The sequence below is a fragment of the Aedes albopictus genome, unplaced genomic scaffold (assembly GCF_035046485.1).
Source record: "Aedes albopictus strain Foshan unplaced genomic scaffold, AalbF5 HiC_scaffold_210, whole genome shotgun sequence".
Taxonomy (NCBI): domain Eukaryota; kingdom Metazoa; phylum Arthropoda; class Insecta; order Diptera; family Culicidae; genus Aedes; species Aedes albopictus.
In genome coordinates this window covers 18,220-40,794 of record NW_026916992.1, presented here as the reverse complement: position 1 = coordinate 40,794, position 22,575 = coordinate 18,220, and the positions used below count along the sequence as shown (strand labels likewise).

The 22,575-nt window shown below is 44.3% G+C and overlaps 1 protein-coding gene across 1 annotated transcript in view; it reads right to left on the bottom strand.

Moving 5' to 3' along the window:
• LOC109422026 (actin nucleation-promoting factor WASL) overlaps nt 1–21,916 on the bottom strand; it is a 28,588-nt gene extending 6,672 nt beyond the window's left edge. Inside the window, exons 1-7 of the mRNA XM_062843436.1 lie at nt 21,665–21,916; nt 21,491–21,590; nt 10,819–10,926; nt 10,461–10,711; nt 4,250–4,399; nt 4,007–4,168; nt 3,763–3,933 (exon numbers count right to left, since the gene is read on the bottom strand). Coding sequence (XP_062699420.1) covers nt 3,763–3,933; nt 4,007–4,168; nt 4,250–4,399; nt 10,461–10,711; nt 10,819–10,926; nt 21,491–21,590; nt 21,665–21,862 — 1,140 coding nt within the window. The 5' untranslated portion in view covers nt 21,863–21,916. The remainder of the gene's footprint in view (nt 1–3,762; nt 3,934–4,006; nt 4,169–4,249; nt 4,400–10,460; nt 10,712–10,818; nt 10,927–21,490; nt 21,591–21,664) is intronic.
• Nucleotides 21,917–22,575: the final 659 nt, after the last annotated feature.

The window sequence follows — 22,575 nt, the reverse complement described above, 5'->3', positions numbered from 1 at the left end:
GTGTCCCATCTACAAAAAGGGCGCCAAGTTGGATTGCAGGAACTATCGCGCGATCACACTATTGAGCGCTGCCTACAAGATACTCTCTCAAATTTTATGCCGCCGTCTATCACCGATTGCAAGACAGTTCGTGGGTTAGCATTACGCTGGATTCATGGGTGTACGCGCTACAACGGACCAGATGTTCGCCATCCGCCAGGTGTTGCAGAAATGCCGCGAATACAACGTGCCCACACATCACTTGTTCATCGATTTCAAATCGGCGTATGATACAATCGATTGAGACCAGCTATGGCAGATTATGCACGAATACGAACTCCCGGAAAAACTGATATGATTGATCAAGGCGACGATGAATCGAGTGATGTGCGTAGTTCGAGTATCAGGGACACTCTCGAGTCCCTTCGAATCTCGCAGAGGGTTACGGCAAGGTGATGGTCTTCGTGCTTGCTGTTCAACAATGCTTTAGAGGGTGTAATAAGGAGAGCGGGGATGAACACGAGTGGGACGATTTTCACGAAGTCCGTTCAGCTGCTTGGTTTTGCTGATGATATTGATATTAAAGCTCGTAAATTTGAGACGACGGCGGAAACGTACATCCGACTAAAGAGTGAGGCCAGGCGAATCGGATTAGTTATTCATGTGTCGAAGACAAAGTACATGATGGCAAAGGGCTCCAGGGAAGAGTCACCGCGTCCGCCACCCCAAATTTCTATCGACGGTGATGAAATAGGCAGTTGAAAAATTCGTGTACTTGGGCTCACTGGTGGCCGCAGACAACGACACCAGCAGAGCTTACTTTGGACTCCGTAGAACTCTACGATCGAAAAAAGTTCGCCGTCACACGATGTTAACTCTCTACAAAACGCTGATTAGACCGGTGATCCTCTATGGGCACGAAACATGGACTCTACGTGCAGAGGAACAACGCGCCCTTGGAGTTTTCGAACGGAAGGTGTTGCGTACCATCTACGGCGGAGTGCAGATGGAAGACGGGACTTGGAGAAGGCGAATGAACCACGAGCTGCATCAGCTGCTGAGAGAACCAACTATCGTCCATACCGCGAAAATCGGGAGGCTACGGTGGGCGGGTCACGTCATCAGAATGTCGGAAAGCAACCCGACTAAAATGGTTCTCGAGAGTCATCCGGCCGGTACAAGAAGACGTGAAGCGCAGCGAGCTAGGTGGGTCGACCAAGTGGAGGACGATCTGCGGACCCTACGCAGAGTGCGGAACTGGAGACAAACAGCCATGGACCGAGTGGAATGGAGACGGCTACTATGTACAGCAGAAGCCACCCCGGCCTTAGCCTGATCGGTTAGGTAAGTTCAGCAAATTCTCCAGGGATTCCTAAAAAAATTACCAGAGATCCTTTACAATGTTTCTGCAGGCGTTCCTTCAGAGATTTTTTCAGGAATTTCTCCATATATTCCTTCAAGAATACCGCTAGAATTGCTTTAATAATTCCATTCGGAATTATTCAAAATATTTCTGCAGAAATTTCTTCCAGGAATTCTTTTAGAAAAAAATACCCTGGATTATAATAATAATAATAATCCACGAATTTCTTAAAAACTTTGTAAAAACAATTCTTTAGGAGTCCAGCCAAGGATTCCTTCAATAATTCTTCAAGAAATAACTACATACATGGATTCCTTCAGATTTTTCCAGAGATTTCTACAGAAATATTGTTCTAGGAGTTCGTTAAGGAAGTTCTCCTGGGATTTTCTAAGGAATTAATTCCTCCAGGGATTTTCAGAAAGAACTTTGAAAATTCCTCCAAGAATTTGAAGGAATTCTTCTTAGGGTTCCTTCAGGAATTCCTCCTGGAATTCTTTCAGGAACTCCTCTAGGAATCAGTCCAGGACTTCCTCCAGGAGCTATTTAGGGATTGCCTCAGGAATCCGTCTCTGAATTCCTTCCAGGATTCCTCCTGAGGTTTCTTCAGGAATTCTTCAGAAACTGCCAGAGGTATTCCTCCAGGAGTTCCTCCGCGAACTTTTATTAGTGTTGTGGACAACCCGATTGCGGTGTACCGCGCCGCTGAGTTCGCACAAGACAGAGCACTACTGTCGTGCGCGAAGCAATGGAAGCGCATCAATGTATTTTAATTTGGTTGTCGTTTGTGCTCTGTGTCTGTGTATTGTTGTCTATAGTAGTCAGGTTATTGTTTACGTCTCGCGAATAAATGTTGTACCTTTTAACGTGTCGCGAATAAAGTAGTTTTTATCCGTACATTCGTGCGCGTTTTATTCCCCAATGTAGGGACACCGGATTCCGAACACCGTCCGGTTACCGCGGTACAAAAATTAGGATTCCTTCAGGATTTCATTCCTTCTTTGATTGATTCAGTACTTCGTCCTGGGATTCCCTCAGGAATTCCTCTTGGGATTACTTCAAGGAATCCCTAAAGGATGGATTCCTCCAAGAATTCTTCCTCTGGGAATTCTTGCAGGGATTCCTCTAAAAAATCCTCCAGAGGTTCATCTAAGAAATCCTACAAGCATTCCTCCAGGAATTACCCCAGGGATTCCTCCTGGAATTGCTCCAGTGATTTTTCAAGCAATTCCTCCAGGGATTTTTCTATGATGTTTTCCAGGTTATCCTTCAAAACTTCTTCCAGAAATTTCTCCATTCAAGGATTCTTCCAGAGATTCCTTCAAGAATTCCTCTAGGGATTGCTCCAGGAGTTGCATCAGCAATTTCCCTATCACAGTTAGAAAAAATCACCGACTTCGGTAATGTTTCACCGAAATCTCAACCGTCAAGTTTGTTTTACAGGAAAAATTCGGTAGAGTTAGCAACTTTTACCGAAATTCGTTAGAGTTTGACAGATAAACGATAACATTTTACCGAAATTTGGTAATTTTTCACAGAATATCGTTTAAAACCCATTAGCGAACGCTCAGCGGTTGAGATTTAGGTAAAAATTACCGAACGCGATTAGCTGTGTAGGAATTCCTCCAGTTTACCAGGAATTTTTCCAGGGATTCCTCCAAGAACTCCTCTAGGCATTCCTCCAGGAGTTCCTTCTGGGATTTCTTCAGTAATTCTTCTTGGGAAATGCACCAACAATTCTTCTAGGAATTCCTTCTATAATTTCTCCAGACATTTGTTTTTGAATACATTGCAGTGATTCGTTCTTATGATTTACGCAAAGAAGTCAAGGAAATTTCCTTTACGAAAAGTTTCTGGATCGATCGGGAGAATCGAACCCTTCACCCTCAGCATGGTCATGCTGAATACCCACGCCTTTACAGCTGTGGATATATAATCCGCAAAAACCCAAGAGTTGTTGATTGGTTCGTGTTCACGAATGACCAATGGCCAAATTTAATCGCAGGCACCCGGCCAGCTTTTCCACGAGCTCCTGCATCATTCAATTGCTCGACGGCTTTGAGGTGCTTCACCAGATTCTGTACAGAGTGTCCAAACTGGATTAGCGTCTATATTAGATCATGTCTGGGCGCGGGAACCAGCTGGATCTTGTTTAATAGCGACCAAATAAGAAGGTCAGGTCTTCCATCCGTGCACAGAGTCTCAATGCAGCACACTTGCTGGCAACAAGAGTTAGCTGCGCACGGATTCCAGGGTGTTTGCTTTCAAGCAGATTCTCAGCATCCGAGTAGCCGCAGGTGGCAGTGGACGGCTCGAAGTTGGTTCGACAGTGTTTTGTGACTGGGAATTGAACCCATAACTATCCGCATACAACGCGAACGCATGATCCTCGCAATATCGTATAAAAATACTGCTCGACTTACCTTAAGTGTAGTTCCCTTGCGGATGCTATCCAGCAGTGCTGACCGACCGTCGTCCACGACCGGCAAGGGAGCGGCAGGGGCTTGCGCTTTCACCGTTCCGGGTGTCATCATCGGAGGTGGCGGTGGTGGAACGGCACCGGAAGAGGCAGGTGGCGGTGGAGGTGGTGGGGGCTGTAGGATAAATTCGAAAAAATATTATTTTTATGTTAACAAGAAGCTAGTTTCTAATCGATCGAAAACTTACTGGTCCCGGAGAGGGCGCTGCCGGGGCAGCTGGCTGCATGGGAGGTGGTCGTGAGGGTGCTTGGTTCACCTTCGGTGGGGTTGTTGCCGGTAGCGGTGGTAAGGTCCGATTGGGAGGCGGCGGCGGTGGGTTCCGTTGCTGTGTGTTTCCATTTACCAGGGGCTGTGAGGAGGAGAGATGAGCCACATGTTAGTATGATCGTCGAGCACGTGTTCCTCATGATCAGCTGTTGTAGAGGGTTACCTGTGACTCCTGTTGGCTGCGAACGGGCACGGGTGGTGGCGCTGCTTGCTTCTGCTTCCGAGTGACGCTCTGCTCCGACTTCATCGCGTCCACCACCTTGTAGTTCTGAATGAAGTCGTAGATGAATTCGCGCGTTTCGCGATCCTTCAACTGATAGCGAGAGAAATGAAATCCATATCAATCTGACTATGGCTGACTGACTAGTTACACACTAGGTAGGTATATGCGTATGTGCACTTATCGCTGCGTGCGAGCGCGATCGATCGACATCGAAAACGACTTTCCATCCAATTATGAGATATGTAGCGGCGAGCATTGCCATGGGCGTAAACGGGGTGTGCGATTGGGGGATAAAATGGGCTCTGCCGATGGAGAATGGACGCAGACGAGATACTGCGTTTGGCCATACCAGGGTGTCCACTAGATCGAAAACCCGGAAGAGCATTTTTTATGATAAGAAACTTTGAATAATATGTATGTTTGGCATTTTTGTGACCCTAATTTTCATAACACCCGAACCTCAATTTAGGTAACGAGTCGGGACTGCCTAAATAGATTTTTTACCAAAACGAATTTCAAGGTTGTAAGGAAGTTTGAGAAGGGCAAGTGGCTTGCAGATGCAAAGGGGAGGGGGTCGAAGCTTTCAGATGTAAAGGGGGGGATGATCAGAGGGATTTCAAGGGACTTTTAGGGGGAGGGGTCAAAGCCGTTTCCAGACGTTTGAGGGCGTTTCAGGAGGATTCAGAGGGCTTTTAGGGGGCTTTATATGCTCTCAGATGAACTTCACGAGAGTTTCAGAGACGTTCCATAGCGTTTCAAGGCGTTTCAGGAGGTTTCAGAGGTATTTTAGTAGGCTTTCAGGTGCGTTTCACATGGATTTCATTTGCGTTTCAAGGCGTTTCGGGAGGTTGCAGAAAGGTTTTGTGGAGCTTCAGAAACGCTCAGGTGAGTTTCACGGAGGTTTCATTGGGGTTTCATATGCGTTTCAATGCGTTTCAGGGCGTTTGATGGCCTCTCATGAGGTTTCAGGAGGTTTAAGGTGGGCTTAATGGGGCTTTAGAGACTCGCATGTGAATTTCACGGAGGTTTCATTGGGGTTTAGAGGTATTTCAAAGTGTTTCAGGGCATTTCAGAAAGTTTCCGATGAATTTGAGGGGTCTTAAGAGGCTCACAGGTTAATTTCACGGAGGTTTCATAACGGTTTCAAAGGCATTTCAATTCTTTTCAATGTTTTTCAGGGCATTTCAGGAGGTTTCCGATAAGTTTGAGGAGGCTTCAGAGGCTCGCAGGTGAATTTCAAGAAGGTTTAATGAGGGTTTCAGGGGAGTTTCAAAGTGTTTCAGGGCGTTTCAGGGTATTTCAGGAGGTTTCACAGGGGTTTTAGGGGGCTCCAGAGGCTCTCAAGTGAATTTCACGGAGGTTTTATAGGGGTTTTAGAGGTGTTTTAATGCGTTTCAGGGCGTTTCATGGCCTTTCAGAAGGTTTAAGGGTGCTTTCAGAGGGTCTGGAGAGGCTGTTTCGAGACGGATACAAGGAACGCGAGTGAGGTACTTTTACTTCAACTATTTATTTTCCAAACTGAATTCAAATACAATTCTGTGCCGTATATATACCCGCTACCCTATTCATATTTCAAAATGCATTATTGTTCCCCTGTCTACCTATATAAATTGCGTACAATAAATCGAGAACAATACAACAATGCATACAATAATATGTATTCGACTGATCTCTACACAATAGGATTGCTTTGTTGCCCTACATGAAATGCCAAGTCTGGTAAACAATAAATAAAAAGGGTTTCGATTATTCTTATTGTGAATTGGCAATCTATGAGCGGATACACCTAGATTGTTTTAACCTTCAGTGCTTAGTGATGGGGGAGATAGTTGTGGCTTATGGAGCAGTTTTTGAGCCGTAAGCATGAGACATGCTCTTCTGCTGGTGCGGTGTCCTAAAATATCCCGGCTGCTTGCCGGCGGCCGGAACAGAGTCGCAGGTGAATTTGACGGAGTTTTAATTGGGTTTTTAGAGGCGTTTCAAAGCGTTTGAAAATGTTTCAGTGAATTTCAACGCATTAACGTTTCAGGGCGTTTCAGGAGGTTTAGGGGGGGGGGGGGGGGCTTAATGGGGCTTCAGAGGCTCGCAGGTGAATTTCACGGAGGTTTCATGGGTATTTCAGCGGCGTTTCAAAGCGTTTCAATGCGTTTCAGGGTATTTCAGAAGGTTTCCGATGAATTTGAGGAGTCTTAAGAGGCTCGCAGGTGAATTTCACGGAGGTTTCATAAGGGTTTCAGAGGCGTTTCAAAGCGTTTCAATTCGTTTCAATGCGTTTCTGGGCATTTCAGGAGGTTTCCGGTAAGTTTGATGGGGCTTCAGAGTGAGGGGAACTTCTTAATTTTAACTTTGGATGTGATATTGATTTATCACTCGTCCGGTTGGTGGTTGAAATCAGAATGATGTATTTTTCAATTTTTAGTTACATGTAGCCTACTGGAGGTAGCTGGATGTCATTTGCTTGTATTTGTGTAAACGATCGATGACGATCGATATTCGAAAGACAGAGAGAGAAGATCCAGAGAGAGTTACGATATGGAGAAGGCGGGTTCAAGGCTAAAGGCGCTTGGTGATAACTTTATGCCTTTGGCATGGGAAAATGAAATATGAGTATGACACATTTTTGTTGCGTCAGAATTACCGAAACGGTTGGTGGTCATCGTTCTGCATATGCGAACATTGCATTTGTCGCCTAAGCAGATCGATGCTATGGGAACGGATACTTTCGCGGTAGGTACCACTGGTGTGGTCCTTCTAGAAAATATGGTTGCTATGCGGGACATGTGGAGCGCAGATGCTACAAGAGGCTCACAGGCGAATTTCAAGGACGTTTAATCAGAGTTTCAGGAGCGTTTCAAAGCGTTTCATTGTGTTTCAGGGCGTTTCAGGAGGTTTCACAAGGGTTTTAGGGGGCTTCAGAGGCTCTCAGGTGAATTTTATAGGTTTTATAGGGATTTTTCAAAGCGTTTCAGGGCGTTTTAACCTTCACGTCCCGAACTCCGACAAGTCATTTTCAAAATGCTGGCATTCCGACAATTTTCATCCAATTTTTTTGAAGTCGCCCTCAATGTCCCCAATTAGGCCCCTCGGAACCTGTCACGGGGATCCGGATAGGTCAACTTATTCAAATCTGGTATCGCAGTTTTGTTTCACTGTTCGCTACAAAAATTTTGCTGAAAAATCGATGGCTCAAGCACAATAACACACGAAATAATCACTTTTAGTCACATTGGCAACTCCCTGACCCCAGCATAACCCGGAATATATCCGTAATAGTTCCGGATATTACATGGCCACTTGAGTGTAATAAACTTGCACCAATTTATGATCGATTGAGGGCGACTTCAAACAAATCGGATGAAAATTGACGAAATGCCAGCATTTTGAAAATGAGTTATCGGAGGTCGGGTACGTGAAGGTTAATGCGTTTCAGGGCGTCTCAAGAGGCTTCAGTAGGGTTTTAGGGGGCTTAAGAGGCTCGCAGGCGAATTTCTCGTAGATTTAATATGAGTTTCAGAGGCGTTTCAAAGCGTTACAAGACGTTTCAGGAGGTTTCACAGAGGTCTTAGGGAGCTTCAGAGGCTCTGAGGTGACTTCACGCAGGTTTTAAAAGGGTTTTGGAGGCGTTTCAAAGTGTTTCAAAGCGCTTCAGGGCGTTTCATGAGGTTTAGAGGGCCTTAAGAGGGCTGCAGAGGGTCGCAGTTGAATTTCAAGAAGTTTTTCATGGGGATTTCAGAGGCGCTTCAAAGCGATAAAAGACGTTTCAATGCGTTTCAGCGCATTTCAGGAAGTTTTACAGGGGTTTTAGGGGGGCATCAGAGGCTCTCAGTTAAATTTTGCGGAGGTTTTATAGGGGTTTTAGAGGCGTTTCAGTGCGTTTCAAAGCTGAAACGCTTTAGGCGTTTCAATGTGTTTCAGGGCGTTTCAGGAGATTTCACAGTGACTAGGGGGCTTCAGATGCTCTCAGGTGAATTTCATGGAGGTTTTGTAGGGGTTTTAGAGGCGCTTCAAAGCGTTTCAATGGTTTTTAATACTTTGCAGGGCGTCTCAGGAGGTTTTAAGAGGGTTTTAGGGGGCTTCAGAGGCTCGCAGGGGAATTTCTCACAGGTTTCATAGGGGTTTCAAGGGGGCCTCAGAGGCTCATGGGATTTCATGGGGGTTTTGGAAGCGTTTCAATGCGTTTCAGGAGGTTTCAGAGTGGTTCCAGGGGGGTTAAGAGGGTCTTAGGTACACACTAAGAATAAATCGCAGAATTCTGTGAAAGATTTCACCGAATGTAAACTGTAAAATACGCTTTCACAGATATTTCTGTGAAATTCAATGTTTTCCAATCCAACTGTCAAAACTTCACAGAAAATTCGGTATAGGCAAATGAATCGCTGAATTCTGTGAAATTTTTACGTTACACTTCGGTGAACATCAAAATTTTTATCGCGCGCTATAATTTTTACCGAATTTCTGTAAAAGCCACTGCCAAGCGCGGGTTGTCAAAACAAAATTGTTTGGTGTTTCAGTTATTTTGTGAAGGTGGCAAAAGTAATCATTCAATAAAATAATGTGAAGATCTGCAAAACAACCAAAAACTAGAAGAAGTTTTGGACTTTTCCCAGCAGGTGTTAGTTTATTTCGTAAGTAATAATTGCACATTTATAATTTGTATCTTTTGTAGCCATTTGTTTCGGCCGCGATGAAGTGCCAGGATAAATCACCGCGTTGCATCGTCACCTGAACGATCATGTGAAAAACCACTCCTTTTGTCCTGCTGATTCGTGTATCATGCCCACGCTACATATTTACAAATGAACATCGAAATAAATCTTCCAATTTCGAATAAATCAAAAATAAAATCAATTTCATTTTGATTTGAGAAAACTGAAAAAAATCTACCGAAAAGTTCGGTGAACTGCAAATTAACCAAATAATAAATCACCGTAAATCTGTAGATAATTCACAGAAAGTTCTGTGAAACCAATAAAAACAAACAAATAATTCACAGAAAATGTGTGAAGCAAATCACCGAAACGTTCGGTGATTTTGACAGATGAGCATTTTTATTTTTACAGATTGTTCGGTGAATCAAAAAATCACCGAACAGTTCACCGAAAATTCTGCTGTTGAGATTTCGGTGAAATTTCACAGAATTCTGTGATTTATTCTTAGTGTGTATATTTCTTGAAGATTTCATGGGGATTCTGGAGGCGTTTCGAAGCGTTTCAAGGCATCTAAATGGTCTTCAGAGCGGTTTATGGGGAATATAGAAGCCCATTTAACTTTTCTTCTATTGCGTTGTCTCTTAGAGACAACCAAATACGTTAGTAGATCCGAAGACCTAAACTCAAGGAAGTTCTTGGAGATCCTCAAACTGACAACGAACTCACCACTTGACAGCACATAGTGTCATGAGGCTATGCAAGTATAAATTTCATTCATAATACTCCAATAGATCACTGATTACGCTTGTAGATCAGATGGCCTTAACTCTAGGGAATTCTCGGATATGCTATACAATCATAGAACCCACCACTTGATAGAATATAGATGCATGGGCTGTATAAACCTCTTTCTCAATGCTCTTAGATACAACTAGTAGCCCTAGTAGATTCGATGACCTATACTCAAGGGGGTTCTTGGCGAACTTTGAAGAATCGTTGGTAGATTCGATTACCTATACGATAGGAAGTTCTTGGAGATCCTCAAACTGACGACGAATTCACCACTTGACAACACCTTACAGACGACCTTACAGTTGAGGTTGAAATACGTATCTGTCAAAGGATGCAAACTCTTAGTGGAATTCAAAGGAACAGTACTTAACGCGATTTTCTTTTTATTTATTGTATAATATGTTTAAAAAATGGCAGACTTCAGAAGGCTGGTCATATGGCAAGAATGTCAGAAGCAAGAATTGCAAAAAAACAACATTCAGTAGAGAACCATGTGAACCTCCAAACATCGCTATGTACCAAGATGGAGCTCTGATGTAGATTATCAGTCGGTCAACCATAGAGTTTTACCTCCCTCTTTTTACGCCCATGAAAACGCATTTCGCTGCTCGGATCACCTCCGGCTTGCTACGATGTAAACAAAAGAAGCTGTACCGTACCTGCCTGATGCGCTATGATAGTGATATGTACATATTCGATCGGATACTCACATGCTGGTCTCGCACGCCCGCCTTCTCGAGGAACGGTTTGAGCGTTTCCTCCTCGCCGCTCAGGTCGAAGCCACTGGTCGGACTCCAGCCGACGTGCGTTACGTGCTTGAAGTTCGACGGCATGCCAATGTCCTCCTTGCGTAGGCGGGGCTTACCCTTGTTTTTCGCCGCCGATCGCTGATGGTTGTGGAACTGCGGCGGCTGATATGGTTGAGGCTGAACGGCGGCATTGGGAATCGTCGGAGCAGAAACTGTGGGGAGTATGCAGAGGCGGACGATCGGGTGCGATCGGAGAAAAGTGGATAGTATGGTTAGGATTGTCTTGGATGAATTTAAGTTGAAATTATCGAGTACTTACACGTTGGCTTGTGGCGTAGAGTGACAGTGGTGTCCTCCTTTTGGCTGGATACCGGTGGTGGCCGTGCTGGAGGTGGTTCCTTGCGTGTGCTGCTCCGTTTGATGCGTTCTGGAATAAGATTTAAAACAATTTCAAATTATTAACACGATCTATATATTTTAGGCTTTTTGCTGAAGTAGGTGAGACTTGATATAAGACGAATTTTCTTGTGAACAATCAGACGCATTCGGTAAGTAAGTATCAAATCTTACTGCATCAAGATCTATAAAGACGAATTGCCATAAGCCCAGGACTGAATGGGCAGACAAAGCAGTGGATCACAGATAACACCTGGAGAAAGATAGGGAGCGAAGGAACGCTAAAACCGCGATAAAGCAAGCGAAAACACTAGGAGCCAAAGCCGTAGCCCGTCAGGGCTAATAAGCTCTCGAGGAGGCAGTGGAACCCTCATGTAGACGGGACAAAAGAGCGTTGAATAGAGTTCCGGGGTATGCCGAGATGCTCAAAGTTGACCCAGTAGGATATGCACATATGGGAAACCGCGACATTTGCGGCCGACTGTGTTCCGTGTCGTACGATCCTCTGTGGTCTATATTGTCACGCTCCGTATCATGGAGCAAATCAATGAATTCTAAGAGTCCCTCTACCTGATGTCCATTGATTACGAAAAAGCTTTTTACCGTTTCAATAACGAACATATGTGGGGACCTTTCAGGTGCAAGAGTGTCGGCCTCATTGAAGCACGGTACGAGGCATTCTCGTGCAGAGTACTATACAGCGGTGTCTTGTCCAACCCATCCCGAGCAGAAGAAAATAGCTGAAGAATACATAACTCAGGTATGGGAAACCGAATACCTGCTACCTGAATGAGGTATTAAGAAGCCCTGCAGAAGAGGTAAAATATCTAAAATAATAACTGGTGTGCATTCTGCGCATAACGCGTGAATAATGATATCAAGTATGGCAATCGACGATACTTCCATAATAATCCATAATTGAATAATACCTCAAGCAGTTTTCAACACCAAACCAATAACTCGTTGAGGTATTATATCAACACCTACAAAATACCAAAATAAGTTATTTTCAATACCTGGATAACCGACCATTACCTTGTCTTGGTATGATACCTGGCTTTGGCATGCTCCAGTTATGTGTCAGTTATTCATTCCTGCTCGGGATCCGAGTCGTCAATGGAGTGAGGTAAGGTTGTGAACTATCACCATAATCGCCTAGATTCTGATAGGTACGATTTATCGTGAACCAAATCTTGGGTTGCTGTGGCAGCCCATTACCATGGAGCACTAAATGACTTCGACATGTCTGATGATATTGCTCTCCAAGCTCAACGGTGCTCTGATATGCAGAGTATAAGCTTTATAAATATTGCCGATCAATCCTAGGCGGCAAGTTTCACTGTAAACGCCAACAAGACCAAATCGAATCGTTGGATGTAAACACGGCCAACCCTTCCAGTTTTACGGTAGCTCGGTAAGCAGTAGACAAACTCGAAAGCTTTCAATATCTTAATCTTGGTAGTCAAATGGCGGTCAATGGCGACATTGAAGGCCATAAGGCACAAGGCTGCACGAGTCCACCCAGCTGCTTGATTTGTACCGGGAAATCCGCGAACAACAGGCATCCAACGGGTGGTCCAAGCTGCCCGGCCTTCAAGAAAGCCGCAGTGAACAACAAATCACAGTGCAGGTAACGCAGCTGAACCTGAACCACTGTGACGCGGCTCAGCAACTGCTTTGTCAGGTGATTTCTGACGAGAATTGACCTATCGGCCACCTGGGTGGGGCATAGCAACTGCAGTAGTAGACCCCGTCGATCTTCGCAATCGCGAAGCCCTCGCACGTCGTGGAGATTATCTCCTGGACCGGGTACCGACCGGTCGTACAGATCGCATGCTTTCTTGGCCTTTTCCGCAACCCAGTTCCCGTTATTGGGGGGGATGCAGTATGGGTTCGAAAGAAGCGCGATGTCTATACTCGACTCCGAGGCGGATTGCCACAACAGCTGCTGCGCGGCTGCACAGTGATTCAGGTTCAACTGTGTGACTTGCGTCATTTTCGGCCGTTCTGTCCACTTATGCTTGGGCACTTAAGCCCACCCGTCATATGGCCTTGTTCGCCGTGCAAACCAGACACTTTGGCGTCGATTTGCACTCCCTGGCGAAGTGGCCTTCTACTCCGCATCTTCTGCAGAGTTTGCTCCTATCGGGACCTTTGCGTGCCCACGACTTGTGGCCTCGTCCGAAGCACCTGAAGCACACTTCCGGCGGCTCACAGATACTAAGCGGACGCTTCGACCAGCCGACTTCAACCATGCCCTTGGCAGTCGCTTTCTTCGCTTCCCCGACTGGAAGCTTGATCGTTGCGATCTGCATACCAGCTGGGCCTCGCCTGATGTGGATCGATGCGCTTGGCGCGTCCACATTACACTGCTGTTTAAGGACAACAGAGAACTCCTCCACGGCGGTGATCTCATTCAAGTTCTTGCACTGGAGAGTCGCCTCCGGCGTCAGAGCCATCACCCGTACCTTTTCACCTAACACTTCTTGTGCAAGTGCCGAATAAGAGGAGCCCTTGTTGACGGCATCCTTCTTGAGCACTAGCATCATCTGTCCTAGTCGCCGGATGCTTTTAACATTCGCGCCTAGTTCCGAGAGACGATTCTCACTCCGCATAGCCCGCAGCACGTCTGCGTAGCTGTTACCCTCTGTTTTGAGGACCAGTGCATCGCCTTTCGTGCGCTTACGCGCCGGCTTCGCTTTGGTTTTACTCAAAACCTTCTCTTTCTCACTACGCTTCTCCTTACCAACCGTAATCCAAGGGTTCTCCTTCCCTTGGACCGGTTGGTCACCGCTACCGCTCTTAACAGCCTCACCTCGGGGTTTCGACTCTTTGCCCCGAGCTCGTTTCGCGACCGGCTTGGGGTTGCTCGCGCTACGCGGGCGTTTACCACACACCGGCCGCTCCTCGTCGACTGCTCTCGGCCGTTTGGTTTGGGCCGAGATTTTCCCTCTTTCTGCAGCCCCACCTGGCTGCACCTTATTTGCGCTCTCTGTACACTCAGAATATTCTTTCGTTAAACCTCAACGAATATGTTTCGTAAAACTAGTTTTCGTAAATTGAAAGCATTTTGCGTGTAATGTACGGTCCATTCGTACCACCATGCTGAAACAATACAAATGGAGTAGTATCATGTACGAAATCACGAATCCGACACGCGGTCAACTTGCTCATTCGTAGATTTTAGCTCCAGCTGTGTAGAATAAAACAAAACATACAAATGTCAAACGTTTTTTACTAACCATGCGTAAAAAGAAAATTTTGCTTCGTAGAATGCAACAAAGTTTTGCAGTCATCACTGACGATTGATTGGATCGCAGAGAAAACAAAGCAACCTGTTTTCATGAGCATATGACGATGCGTGTGCGAGAAGAGGAAAGGAAACATGCTCTCGGTTGGAAGTAAAAGTTATTTATAAACAGAACCAAAGTGGAAAGCGTTCTGGTTGTTTTCGGATGATTTCAACAAGCGCCCACAGATGGGTGGTTAGCACTGGTAGGTATCAATCAGAAGATACGTGATTCAAAGCCTGTGATATCCAAGTGGACGAGCGTGTGGTATTTTTTTAAGCACATTTAATGTCATTCCGACAAAAAAAAAGAGACAGAAAAATGTGTCGGAGCAATTTTGTACGAAAAGAACTCATGCACATTACGAAGCTTTTCGTTGCAGAAAACAACGAATGGCATTTGTAAACATGACGAGCGATTTCGTACAATGAAACAAAATATATTTTCAGTGTAGAGGAGCGGTCCTGTCTTCTCTACCCGCACCAGTCGCATTACCTCGCTCGACCAGGAGATCATACTCCTTACTGACCTAGGCAACCGAATCGCGGAGCCTCAGCAGACCTTTTTTAAGATCTTTGCTGATGTTGTTCCACCCACTAGTGTATCCGATCAGCTCGTCGAGCTGTTCAGCGACCACCATCAGCTTCGGAAGTCCATCTCTATTGCGCGTCAGCGCACGCATGAGTTCCGCTCCACTCATCTGCGTGTCCTCAATCGCTGACCCGACCCTCGGTGTGCCATACTCTGACACTTGGGGGGATTCCACCCTCGCCGCTTGCGTTGGTGATCTGACCAGTCCGCTTCTCGCGAACGGGTTGATCACCTCACCCTCCGTATTCTCGGTCTCCTTGATTAAATATGAATTCATCTCTGTTGTAAGGGTCCCCCTTAGAGCCGCTGTCCCTCACTGCCACTGAAGTAGTCGCACAAGGATCCCGGTGGTTATCTATGGAAGCAGGGAGGCCACCCACGGGTTGGCACAGGCCCTTATGGGACCTGAGCTCAGAGCCAGGATCAGCGCTAATCAGGATACTTCAACTGAACCTACCTCCACCCAGTTAGTTTCCTAAGCTGGGTACAGATCGGGAACGTACTCTAAGGCCTTGCCAAGGTTTTATGGGACGGAAGGCAGCTCCGACATTAGCCCATCCGTCGTTTCAGGTCAGTGTCAACCGGCCATACTAAGAGGATAGAATGCCGTCGCCACCAGCACACCTCTACTCCGCGGTCATCTAAGAGTGTACCATCTCATTGACCAGTTTCATCGCGCGCGCCAGTATACCGAAATCAGGAACTTACTGGCATTGCTCCTGATTTGCCCGAGGCACCCCTGACCAGGCTAGGGCACTTTGGAAGCGGTGCCGATTCGCTTGTACAGAGTTGATGCTTCCGGATGTGTGGTATTTCTAAAGAGGCCCAGTAGAGCCCACTGCTGAACCCCCGCCACGCCTAGGCAAAATCCGCTTGAACAATTCGTGTGCAGCGCACACGATGCTCGATCACCTTGCGATGCCAAAGGTGGTGAGTCTTCACTGGTGTCATGCGGATTCTCTCGAATGCCCGGTTTGTGCTGGTTTAGAGGAAACGGCGGAACACGTTTTGTTCGCGGGCCCGCGTTTTCGCACAATGCGTGATCGCATGCTTGCCACATGCGGAGAGGACACAACTTCGGACAATCCTGTCCAGAGGTTGTGCAGGGATGAGTTTGGCTGGAATGCCGTTTCAACGGCTATCACCCATATCGTCTGGGACCTACAGAGGAGGTGGCGCGTGGACTCAGAGAATGGCTAGTTCAAATGCGGTGCAAGAGGTGGTCCAGAGGATCGGAGTCGGTTTCGTAGATCATACCGGTGCCCTGCGGTCGAAATCGACCCATACAGCGATTAAATGGCCGCGGAGAGGAAGTCCTGGTGGCGTTGCTATCGTGGCGTCGGTCTACTGGGTTGGATCCAAGCCGCGGTTGGAAAGGGATCCACGGCAAGGGCCGGGGCAGGTGGAGACCCTGCTGTCAGCAACCTGCTGGTGCAGTTGATAGGGTAGTGATATCCTTCCTTGCGGGCAGATCAGATCTGGTTGGCATCAGTTCTTGATGTCTGCACAACAGTTGGGCGCAGGCGGGGTTGACCCTGCCCGCCTTCCGAGGACAAAGCGAGTTGTAAGGACTACTCGGGAAACTGGCTAAGCGTTAGCATGCTACCGTGATGGACTCGCCAAATCGAGTCATCGATGTTCCTTGCTGCAGGCTACGTAGCTAATCTTGAGGCTGCGATGTGCACTAACCCCTCTCTGAAGCAATGACTTTTTGGTGGTTTCGGAGAGACGAATGGTTTGCCGACCATCGGAATGTATTTAGTCGGTCGAGGAGAGAGTAGTCCTGGCTTTTACTATTGTTGTAGAAGAGGCCTTAACCCCACACTACCCAAACCTTCCTGTTCGGGTGTATGGTAAGCAGATTCTTCCTCTATGGTTTAGAAGAAAAAAAAGGGCTGTTTTTAGGAGTTTAAGAACAAGGTATTTGTAGTACACAGCTCAAATTTTCACGAGCACAAATCTAGAGAACCGTCAAACAGATCTGACTGAAAATGTAACTCAATGATTACTGTGCGGAAGCAAGCATCAAGTTACATTTTCAACCAGATACGTTTGACGGTTCTCTAGATTTGTGCTCGAGAAAATTGATATGTACTCCGAATATCTTGTCCTTAAGCAATGTATGGAAAAACCACAGACAAACGTAACACTCATCGCGATGCATCGGTTGGACTCGGCATATGCATTTAACGAATTTGAATTTCATTTGATTTCCGCGATCTTTCCACCAGAGGCGCTAGTGTTCGATCGCTTTGACGTTTACTAGTGTACACGTTGCTGAATGATGCAAACGCGAATAACACACAGGCGATGTGTGTAGTAGTGTGCGCTATGGGAAAACGTCAAGCCGCAACCCATCATGACCGACAGTGTTTTGTGAAAAAATCGGGCAATTTTTCTTATACAAATTGCCTCTAAGAGGTACGTCTGTTTGTCTATGGAAAAAAACCACAGACAAACAGACGTAACACTTTGATCATTTTTCGATTCAAATCATAGTCACGGAAACATATTCGCCCAATACTGAAATTACTGAGTTTGGCCGACCATGAACTAGATGCCGGTAGTGAGCAAACGTCAAACTCGAACAAAAAACGATGCGAACGCCACGGATGGACAGTTGGCCAACTATCAAATTTTTAAATAGCCCGTTATATCGGTGTATGATGGGAATTATTAGAGTGTTACGTCTGTTTGTCTGAGGAAAAACTATCAGATTAGTCGACGCAAAATAATCCGAATATTCAACATAAACATGAAATCTGTGCTGCTATACACCAGTGAAACCTGGTGGTGTCTATCAGTGTAGAACACTCAACGGCTGCTGGTCTTCATTAATAGATGCCTGAGATATATAATTCGTGCAAGGTAGCCTCACAATATATTCCAAACTAAAAATATAACAGATGGCACTTTTTTGTGTGGTAGTAAAATCGAATTTTCTTGGTGAAGAAGTTGTTCCCGAACACGAAGTAAACATAGAAAGTTGTCCTTTCAAACCATTCTTGATTTATATTCACTAATTTTTCACAAAACTATCCCGTTTTCTAACAATCAATGTTTTTCGTGATTTTTTCCATGCGATTTGACAGTTCTTGACCATGCTTCCTTCCGTGAGCTTGAGGTGAGAATTTGAGAAAGTTGAAAACAGAGAGTAGCACAGACGATGCATTGAATACAAGCGATGGTGTCGCCGCGGGGCTGTCAGCGCTGGAAACCAGATGCTATAAAATTTCTTGCATGCAATTTTTACTGCTGACGCCAACTGGGAGCAATCATTAAAAATATAAACAGCAGTCATCCCATTAGCGAACATCTCAGCATAGCGGATATTCTGGCGATTCGTCTCGTGCCTTTTATGCCAGTTCTTATGCTAGCTCGAAGTCCTCTGCATGTTCTGCTACAACTAGCGCTGTTCGCTATGCGTTGGTCACTCTTTGGCACATCAGCCTGTGGGTCTCGCTTCACGTTTCGGTTGAACATCGGTCTCCTTCGTGTTTAACCCTGTGCCTACTCACCTGATGGTCACTGTGCGTGTTCCCCACGCAGAGAAATAAATTGTAAACACAATTAAATTCTAGTTCAAAACAACCGAATTGTTAGTTCACTACAGCGACAAACTGATTTCTCGTTTAAACTGAAATGTTCTATTGTTTGATACTACAAATATTTTCATTTGTCGAAATCGTTGACAGTTTGTTAAAACAAACAGAGATTTGATAGTTTCAACTTAAAATAATGGATTGTTTTAAGGGGAAACATCAAAGAATACAAATATGGCTGCCACAATGGCCAACTTGGAGCCCTACTCACCTTTTCAAAAGCACCAATCTTAAAAATTTCGTTACCAATGCGCTCGATTTAAAAAAAAACTGCTTCTTTTTGCAAATGATCAAAGGCAGATTAAACAATTAAGTACGGCTTGGTTTGATGTTTAGTTCGTTAGATTTGTGCCTCTAAAGTTTGTATGAAAAATTGCAATGGGATTTCTTGATGTTTCACCTTAAGGTTTTCGCGATCAACTTTCTTCAGAGCCTATCCGCACCTACACGGAGCAGGCTTACAACAATCCAATTTTTCCTTTCCTGTCCTTCATCCTCTATCCTCTCCATTCCAGCTTTACCTGTTATTCTTTCCTATTGATTGCAGTAAAGTATTCATTTAAACGGCACATTGTTTATAGTGTGAGGAGATGTTTTGGTATAAAACCTTTTGACATATAACTATTAGGCCTGTTCAAGTTTTGCTAACTTCTGTGAGGGTTTAATTGTACTTTTAGATATTTTTTTACTCACACTGGGGCCCATCTTCTTGATTGTTCTACCTTGTGACGGATATTAAGGTAACATAATACAAACAGAAAAATAAATTGTAAACACAATTAAATTCTAGTTCAAATCAACCGATTTTTCAGTTTACTATAGCGACAAACTGATTTCTAGTTTAATCTGAACTGTTCTATTGTTTGATAGTACAAATATTTTCATTTGTCGAAATTTTTGACAGTTTGTTCAAACAAACAGAGATATGGTATTTTCAACATAAAATAATGGATTGATTCAAACGACTGCACTTTTGCCACTAACAAACCCGGAATGTGATTGTGTTGGTGACGGCAGCAACTGCGGCAGATCGGAAATCTATTTTTAGACCGTCGGTAAGCGGATGGGTAGGAGAACGACTAAAAAAGACAAAAAAGGCGAAACCGATCAACTTTTTGTGGATGCTGTCGTGAGTACCTGCGCGTTATCCATCACGGCCAAAGCTGCACTTGGAATTTGGCGTGATGGATTTGCTACACCTTCTTCGTTGTGGCGATGTTGGGGTAAGCATTTTATAGATGTGTGAGTGCTTTCGGGCCATGTTTATGGTTTTTATTTTGTTGAAACAAATTAAATTTTTGACATTATATGAAATGATGGTAATCGGTTGTTTTGATCGATAAACTCTAAATGAAAACAATTAAATATAACTTTGGAACAAGTAAATTCTCAGTTTGAAAATTAACCATGCGTTTTATTGTTTTAAACAAGCGCCATTTTTCTGCGTGTAGAAGTTGCTAGGCAGAGGCTAGTGATCTCAATGGGATCTGTATTGCGCGAATTACCCAGCCTTTATCATGTCAATGTTTCTATTCATTATTTCATATAAAAATATATAGATTACACAGCGCAACATTTTTTTGTCTCAAGAGCAAACTAATGTGTCTCCGAAGGATTTTGGGCCGCTGAATCCGAATCCGGGCTCAGATTTGCTCCAACAATCACAGTTTTGAGCTGTACCTCAATTTATAGGGCAAAATAAGCGATTTTGGGCTTTTTTGACTGCCAGCCATTAAGCATGGAAATATTTTTTCAAAGCAATCAAAAGGTTAATTGGTCAATTAACTTCTAAATTAACGACTCATGCAAAATAGTTCGTTTTACCTAATCAAATTAGATAGATTTAAGCATTTTATGTTAGTATGAAAACTCGCATGCAATTTTTGGAGGGTGACTTGTATGGGAAATATCGTACCTAACATAAATCGCTTAAAACTATCAAATTCGATTCGGAAAAACGAAATATTTTGCATGAGTCGTTAATTTAGATGTTAATTGACCAATTAACCTTTTGATTGCCTAAAAAAAATATTTCCATGCTTAATAACTTGCAGTCAAAAAAGCCCAGAATCGCATATTTTGCCCTATAAATTGAGGTATAGCTCAAAATTGTGACGTGCTGGAGCAAATCTGAGATTCGGATTCAGATTCAGCGGCCCAAAATCTGTCAGAGACACATAAGTTTGCTCTTGAGACAGACCAAAAGCTATTTTTTGTTACGCTGTGTTACTTAACCATTCGGTTCGGGGCAAGATGGCCACCCGTGGTGGGATACCTAGGAAGAATTTCAATACTTCTAACGAAGTCCAGAGAATTTAGCAAAACTTCAGCAAATAAATTGTCAATATCAGCTGGATCTAGCAAAACTGATTGCAATTGAGAACAACTTTGAAGTTATTTGCTATTGAGAGGCGATTAATTTTCTTCCTTCTGGTATGGTCGCATAACTGTCCCTTATGAATAGGAAATACAGCAAATATGGGACTGATAAGCGATCATAGGCAGTCTAGGGCAGGAATGTCATAACTAAATTCGCTGTTAGAGTGCATGTTACAACAAGTTTATATGTGATATATAGCAAAAAGATAGCACTCTTCAAATGCGCAAATATATTAAGCAAATAAATTGTTTCGGGGTAAAGAAATTTGCTAAAAAAATGAACAAATTATCGCAAATTTTCAAAGAAATGCTCACAATGCCAATTGCTATTTACCATGAGTATCATTGGCATTTTATGAAGGTAGTCCGTGATATAATATATTATATCTTGCATATTCGAAAAAGATAGCATTTTCCGTGACTTTCTTGCAGAGCTGATCTAGCCGGTTTAGCTTCTCAAATAACGTGGGTGTGGTTGAATTTAGATATGTAGAAATGACATTTTCAGCACTGCTTACGGCACTCAAAACCCTATTTTCATTATAGTTACTGCTCATTTGAGGCCCAAGCTTAGGGTGGCCATATTGCTTCCTAACCCCCTACCATCAAACTTGCTGATATGTGATAATTTGTTCCGCATGTTATCCAGGTGTTATCCAAGCTTTGGCAGATCGAGTTAATTCACAGATCGTAATATTCAGGAAGGAATAAAAATAAACAATACTGCACTCACCATCTCTTCGTCGGTTTCGGTTGGATATCGTCGAGGTGGTCGTGTTCATGAATGCGGTCGCCTCATCATCCGTGGCAAAGTTGAACGCCACAATTCCTTCCTGTTCCGAGGTAGAAGTTGAAACGTAAGTTTAGGTTTGGGCCACACAGACGGCTTTCGACGAATTGATCTCACCTTTCCTTCAAACACCATCAGAAACGGCCTCGGTTTGGTGACCTCGATTCCCTGGTAGATCTCCTGCTCCCACACCTGTCGGTTGCCCTTGAGGCAGTACAGCCGAAAGAAGTACGACTTCCGGATGTTGTCCTTGATGAAACACAACGCCCCGGTCCATTTCTTCATCCAGGAAGCATGTGCGGGCGATTGCGTCATGTAAAGCTGTACCACGGCGGTGCATAAGGTCTACGACAACAAGTAGCAAGAAAAGGAAGAAATCAATTACACATACTGACAATCATGATGCACTGCATCGGTCACGCACCGATGCCGTTATGTTACTAGCGTAGCCGAATGTTGCGTTGTTGTGTGCAATGCACAGTGGTCCACGAACCAGATTTACGAGGCAAGATGCATGCAGCGCCTTCAAATGATTTTTTGGACAAATATGGTCTTCTACAAAGTTGTTCCTAAGAATAAGGCCCTCTTTTAAATATACATGAAAATTAGGGTGGTCCATATTTTCAAAGAAATTAGAAAGCAAACTTTTTTATTTGCAAGAATAACTGTATACATTCTTCGGGAAAGTTGTAGTTCTATCAATTTCGAGCAACTTTGCCGAAGACACTTTTTATGTAGCTTTAAAATTGACCGATCTAGAATTATTTTTCTGAATAAGCTTAGGGTGATTCAAGAAAAACCGGTTTTCTGGCGTTAACTTTTTCAGTCGCCCAAGAACCACTTATAGAGCATTTGAAGACGCGTCGTTTCGTGCGCTGAGATGATCGTTATCTCTTTTGGTTCAAAAGTTATAGGCATTTTTCTTAAAAAACATAGTTTTTTAAATAGCTGTTATGACGGATTGGGGCAAACATAAAAAATATCTTTTGCCCGCATTCAAAAGAAGGAATGCTGTTATAAAACATATA